The 6793-nt window shown below is 38.5% G+C and overlaps 2 protein-coding genes across 2 annotated transcripts in view; one reads left to right on the top strand and one right to left on the bottom strand.

Moving 5' to 3' along the window:
* The first annotated feature begins 548 nt into the window (after window positions 1-548).
* LOC118330513 (transmembrane protease serine 9-like) overlaps window positions 549-6793 on the top strand; it is a 24745-nt gene continuing 18500 nt past the window's right edge. Inside the window, exons 1-6 of the mRNA XM_035665082.1 lie at window positions 549-872; window positions 1060-1172; window positions 1353-1429; window positions 1792-2063; window positions 3314-3474; window positions 3678-3822. Coding sequence (XP_035520975.1) covers window positions 827-872; window positions 1060-1172; window positions 1353-1429; window positions 1792-2063; window positions 3314-3474; window positions 3678-3822 — 814 coding nt within the window. The 5' untranslated portion in view covers window positions 549-826. The remainder of the gene's footprint in view (window positions 873-1059; window positions 1173-1352; window positions 1430-1791; window positions 2064-3313; window positions 3475-3677; window positions 3823-6793) is intronic.
* mapk7 (mitogen-activated protein kinase 7) overlaps window positions 4602-6793 on the bottom strand; it is an 8150-nt gene continuing 5958 nt past the window's right edge. The window contains exon 7 of the mRNA XM_035665068.1: window positions 4602-4941. Within this exon, the coding sequence (XP_035520961.1) occupies window positions 4794-4941 (148 nt within the window). The 3' untranslated portion in view covers window positions 4602-4793. The remainder of the gene's footprint in view (window positions 4942-6793) is intronic.

Raw genomic sequence — 6793 nt, 5'->3', positions numbered from 1 at the left:
TGATCCTCATTTAAATACCTAAAACAGATGATGATGTTTAAAACTTTGACATGTCCATGTGTATCTGCAAATGTGTAGGACAAATAAGAATATGTTATTGTAATTTTGGGAGTAAAGAGAAATGATAATATAACAAAAACCCAAAAAAGTAAAACATATATAGCCTAACTAATAAGAATATGCAACTCAAATAAAACATCCCATATAGAATATAACGCTCACAAACGCTCCAATGCAATATAAAAACAGTTATAAGTAATATAATATAAATATAAAAAACACATGGGCTAACTACCTGTTATCACTTACCATTACCAAAGCCCTTCTGTAAAACTCTGTCCATGATGGCGCTCTAAACAGAAATGGGCGAAAATGACCATTTTAATGAGAGAAAAAAGAAACTTAGTTTACCTGTGACCAAACCCGGAGGAGAATCTGATTGGTCCTCGCTTAAATTCCTTTCATTTAATTGGCTCAGGTGGGTTAGGAGGGCGGGACAAGAGTTTTGATTGGTTGTAAGTGAGCACAGGTAGCCAGCTGTTTGTAGTCGAAGCATTTTTCTTGGAATTTACCTCAAACCTGGAGCCGTCCCAGGATTTTCTCGACGGTAAAACACTTGGAGAGGTGATTTTATCCAAGGACATGTAACTTTTTTTAATTTTATTTCCTGAATTACTGGAGTCACAACATACCCGAGAAAGAAAGAGGGAAGCTAGATGTAACAGTGTGGAACAGAAACACTCCTTTTTTTGTCATTTGCGCCAAAGTTGGTTTCAGAGATAGTCGCTTTATCCCGCTTCACTAGTAGTTAAACTTAACTCGCAAAATGTCGCCGAAATGTCTATTTCTTGCAGTTTTTTGGTGCGTATCAGGTGAGTATCGACCGTAATACTCCCTCCCCCGCCTTTTCCCTGCTCCCATGTCTGTTGTTTCTTTGTCCACCTGTAAAACATACCATGTACTCGTATCTAATCCAGGAAAACAAAATTATTGTGTCGTACTTTAAAAAGTCTCACAGTCAGTAAACCAGAAATGTAATTTAATGTTTTACACATTTAGGTATTTTAGCTTCCTACGCCCAAGAATGTGGCCGACCACCGCTACAGGAGGACAGGATTGTGGGAGGGATGGACGCCATAGATGGAGCTTGGCCCTGGCAGGTGGATATACAGGTAGGTCCCTCTGAAACATCCTCTGATATTGCACTTAATCGTCTTTAGTATCCGTTCTGCCTGTGGGTAGTTATATGTGTGGTTTAGTCTAGGTCTTGTTTATCAAAACTGACCTGCTGAGAGAAGGGTTTGCCTGTGATGCTGAGGTGACTCACTCTTTTTCCTCCCCTGGGCTTCCAGAAAGACGCTGTTCACATCTGTGGAGGCTCCATCATCACAGAGAACTGGGTCCTATCAGCCGCGCATTGTTTCCCCAAGTAAGGGACTGTTTGTTATTTATCAGAGGAGAGGGGGTAGCTGAGGTCTGATTTATTTATTTATTTATTTATATATATGTATATTTTTGGAGTTACAATTTTAGAGAGCATCCCTGAGTGGCTGGGGGAAAATGAATACCCATATTTTATTATATTTACACCAAAGGTAGGTAGTATTGGAGAAAATAAGAAGCAATGACTGACCTTTCAACCACTAGACATACATTTAATTGCAAGCCATGACCCTGTTCCCTCGTCAGAAAACAGGCCCAACCTTTTTGTTACCTTTTGTCACCGTAAATGAAAGGTTTCACATTTCCGGACTAGCAAGTTTAATTCCGTGTCCCTCCATCTCCTTTCAGTCCGTCCGACGTGGGCTCTTACACGATCTACACTGGCCGGTACCAGCTGAATGGCATGAACATGCAGCAGACAGCGCATCGTGTGAATCAGGTGGTGGTTCCAAACGGTTACGTCGAACCTCAAAGTGGGAAAGATTTGGCGTTGGTGCAGCTATCCACCCCAGTAACCTGGTCAGATTATGTCAATCCCATCTGCTTGCCCGCCTCTGGCACCCTGTTCCCGGGTGGCATGCTGTGCTATGTCACCGGCTGGGGGAACATCCGGGATGACGGTGAGGCTTCTCCACATCCATGTTAGCATGTGCACCCATAAGTTTTATTCAGTAGTTAAATGTTTTACGAGTCTCCCAAAAGTTATTTTGTTTTTCTTGGACTCAAGACCCTAGACTCTTAATTCTGGATAATTTGAATTATCATTTCTATTTTTGTAATAGAATATCAAGAAAATAATGATCTTTGTTGCTTTCAACAACAATGATTACAGATGCCAAGTAGGTCCATGTGTCAGAGTATTCAATAGGTAGTAATACATTTTTAATGACTTACTCTTTCTCTGTAGGTATCATTTACTGTTTTTTTCACTAGAACGGCGGGTTATAGAAGCCAGTTCTTTACAGGGGATTAATATCTAGAAATCATTATGGCTGGATTCTAATTAAATATTTTCTTTACTGGCTTTCAGAGGAATTGCATCGTGATAAGATCAGAATGTAAATGTTGTCGTCAAATTAATTATTACAATCACATTTTTGTTTTTACACATCAACAATTTTGTCTGTAATGAAACGCACTTAATTGCACTGAACGTCAGTATGTAATTTTATTTTAGCATACATTAGCCAAAGTGGTCGATGGTATTTTTTAAGATTGTGGCGAAGTCACAGTACATCACAGTTTTGCTTTGTTTTTGCTTGACTGGGCCTTTATATAGGGTTTATAGTACTCCACTGTCAGCAGTACATATGTGTATATACTGAAGGCTTTGATTACTGTTTTCTTGGCCCCACAAAATGATACGATAATGAAGGAGTCAGAATTTTTATTGTGCGAACTGCAAAGTAATAAAAACAGAACTTAAAAATAAAAAAGATGTAGTAATAAATATAAACTGACAGGAATACGGGAAATTAAAAACCGGTATACCAGTTCAACGGGTATATCACCCAGCACTAATGTTCCATATAGTAATGCATATCTATATTATAATTATTATGTTAATTTCTATATTTCAGCTGTCAAAACATTTCTTCCACAAAGATCAAAGCATGGTGGATATTTCCAATTTATTCCATTCCTTGACTGTAGTATATCAACAGGTCCATCATAGAACTTATTTACAATAGATTTACACTTAAAATAATTCCGTTCAGTACAAATGTATTTATCCCTGCAGCAGCTCACCCCCCACATCAACAGATACACAATAAAAAGAAGAAAGAAAAACTGTTACTCACTAAAAATGAAATAGTCTCACTCAGTCCTTTTGTTCTTCATCCTCTATGTGTCGTCTTATTCCCCTTAGTCCCTCTGCCAGGAGTTGGGACTCTGCAGGAAGTGCAGGTGCCAATCATCTCCCTGAGTTCATGTCAGGAGATGTACCAGACAGACCCAGGCAATCAGGTGGACATCCTTGATGACATGATCTGCGCTGGATACCAGCAGGGCGGCAAGGACTCCTGCCAGGTACTTTTAGATCAGCTTTTTGCACTGCTGTGTTTACATTCACAATACACACGCCTACACGAGCAAACTAAGAACCTGCATTGAAAATAGCTGTGATCACTACTTTTCTGCAGTCATCCACTAAGACCTTCCTTTTGTGCACTTTGATACCTCCCAGTGGTGAAAGCTGAGTAAGTCTGTGTGTGTTTGTGTCGTGTTTTCAGGGAGATTCAGGAGGGCCCCTCGTCTGCAAGATGGTAAATGGGACCTGGGTGCAGGCTGGGGTGGTGAGTTTTGGAGTGGGCTGTGCTCAGCCAAACCAGCCAGGTGTGTATGCCAAAATCACCAGCTACTCAAGCTTCATCAGCAGCAACATACCAGAGATCCGGCTGTACGGCCGAGCTAATCAGAACTGGTGCGGGAGGACTATCGTGTTGGTCAGCTGTCTGTCCGCTCTACTGATCCTGCTTTAGAAATCAGACTCTTGATCTCTGGGAATTTAATGCAAACCAGGCCAAATGAAGGAGCTTAATAGTGATGTCTCATTAAATCAAAAGTTGTCCTGAATAGTAAAACTAGAACACTGTACCTGACATGCACATGGAGCCATAATGAACATGAAATGTAATATAATCTTAGTTTTTAGAACTATAACTCTGTATTATGATCTTTGATTCAAAGTAGTTTTGATAGGTTTTTGTATATTAAATCAAAATTGTGATCTAAATGAATTATGTGTTCTGTATTTAAAATAAATTGTTAATTTGATTCTTAAAATCAGGTCAGTGCTCAGTTCAACTTCTGAGAGCGGAGTCTGGTATGTTGTATATGGAGCACAACTTCTGTTGGGTTCTTTCAAAGCTTCCTTAAACCTTTTCTACTTCTAATACACCCACTTACAACTGTAAATACAAAAACAATTGTCTTTTAAATAACACGTTGTTTGGAACAAATGTTACCTAATTTTCACTACACATTTCAGAAATGCAAATTCTTTCATCCTTTTGTTATTTGTTATTTTAAGTGTTTAGTCTTAAAAATGTTAAGGTCATTTTAAACGGCCTCCCTCACAAAAAACCAACTTAATCTCTGCTTAAATTGAACACACCCATTTTATTGTACTTCATTAAATATCCAGAGGCAGAGACTGGTGATGACACAGTTTTCTTTATTATAAAGAAGACGCAACATGTCATAATGGTAAAAAAGACTGCTCAGTACTGCCTATTAAAAAAAGCTAGCTTTTAAATTAATTTTAAGTATTCACTCAAGGTTTTCATGCTAGACAACAACTTTTACACAAATCAAAGTCTTGTCTTTGAAATTGCAGAAAGGGTAAGTCAGGCATCAGGGGGAATGGTATCAGAGAGGATCATGGGAGAGCCGAGCTGCAACTCCTGCTGCAGTGATTCCAGATCAGCTGGAGTCATCCGGTGAACCTCGCTCCAATCAGATAAGAGGGAGGCCGAGAGGGGGGCAGAGTCATAACTAATGGAAGAGACAGGGGGGAAAAAAAAGAATTTAAGAGTGGCTCTTTTTTGATCATACAAAAAATACTTTGTTCTAGAACAGAAAAGAGTGCAGACATTGAAAGTCATTGGTCCCAGAAAAGATGTGTACATGTAAGTCTGCAGCGCACTTTGCAGTATTTAAAATCCCCCTTGTTTCTTGTTACTTCACTAGGATGTTTGACCTTTAATATGCACAATGTTAAATGTGCAGATGCTGCAGAAAAGGGAAAACCTCTCTGAGCTAACCTTAAATCTGAATTTAAGATGTGTACATATGCGAGAATTAGTTTGGCAGCCAATCACGGTCCAGTGTGCAGCGTACACAAGTGTGATGGTTGACCATAAAGTTTGATTTTGGTCTCATCGCTCCAGAGGTTTTGAGGCTTGTCTAGGTGCTGTGTGGCGTATTTTAAGTGAGCTGTTTTGTGGTGTTGATGCAGTAAAAACTTTTTTCTGGCAACTCAATCATGCGGCCCATTTTCATTCAAGTACCTCCTTATTGTGCATCTTGAAACATCCACACCACTTTTTTTTGAAGAGAAGCCTGTACTTCAGCTGAAGTTGCTTGTGGGTTTTTTTTCTGTCATTCTACATGACCGTGTTTTATAATTTTTTTTTTTCCTGACATAAAGTCAGATTATAGTCCAACTACCTTGTCTTCTAGGTCTTTTGACAGTTTTTTGCTTTCCCAATGCCTCAGTATCCAACACAGTCAGTACATCCCTGGATGAAATGTGCAGGGATCTCTTAAGAGCCAAGAATCTCATTAGCTATTTATATACAGACACTAATTGAGATCAAACAAGTCACAGGTGTGAAAACTTACCCATAATAGCAATAGCAATTTAAACGTGTGTGTGTGTGTCAACTGTGTGTATATTATCAAGCCAAACTCCAGGCTATGTAAACTTTTGATTGGGTGATTTCAGTTATCATTATGATTCAAAAAGAGCACACATAATTGTTATTATTATGTGAGCTGGCTTCATTTGTCCATTATCCCTAAATTTGTTTTTTTACATGAGTTTTCCAAATAATAGCTAATATTTCACAAATTCTGCCAGGGGTATTTACATTTATGAACACTAGTGTATCACCATAGGAGACACATTTTTAAGAGTCACTTTTATGCCTTAAAACATCTTTAATGGGACCGCTCACAAAAGCCACTTCAGTTTCATCCAGCAGTTTTTTTTGTTCTTGGTCAAAGCTCATAACTTTGAAGTTTTCTGCTTTGACATTTACAGCGTAGCTCATTATAAGGAAGCAATTGTTAACTAAATTTACCAAAACTAAACCATCCAAGTGCACACATAAAGTAGGCTGGGAGACTCTTTATTGAATGACAGTGAGGTCTGGTGTTTGCACTTCGTAGGTCGACCTGCGTCATCCAATTTGGCTCTGAAATCCTGATCCTGACCTGGTTTTAATATTTGACACTAGCTTCCTTATAAAAGGGTGAATTTGATTTGTTTAACTATAGGACTACTATGACACTCGAACATATTAATGATTAACCTTGTGATGTCAGTGTGGGTCTCATCAGTTGTTAAGACCTTTTGAAATGATTGTAGAGAATGATTATCAACTTTGCCATGGATACTAGTTCCTGATTTGGACATCTGTTCTATATTATATAAATCTGTTCTATATTACACTGTCATTATCATCATCATACAGTCGAAACAATTAAGTATATGATTAAAAAAATAATCTGCAACTATTCTGACAAATGATACATGGTCATTTTTCCAGCAAAAATGCTCTAATTTCTCTGGTTCCAGCTTGTCAAATGTGAGTATGTGAGAGTTTGTTGTATGTCATATGAT

This window comes from Morone saxatilis, unplaced genomic scaffold (genome assembly GCF_004916995.1).
Source record: "Morone saxatilis isolate NCDOM2014 unplaced genomic scaffold, NCSU_SB_2.0 Contig1, whole genome shotgun sequence".
Classification (NCBI taxonomy): domain Eukaryota; kingdom Metazoa; phylum Chordata; class Actinopteri; family Moronidae; genus Morone; species Morone saxatilis.
The sequence above is the reverse complement of the archived record's forward strand: the minus strand, read 5'-3'. Positions and strand labels throughout refer to the sequence as shown.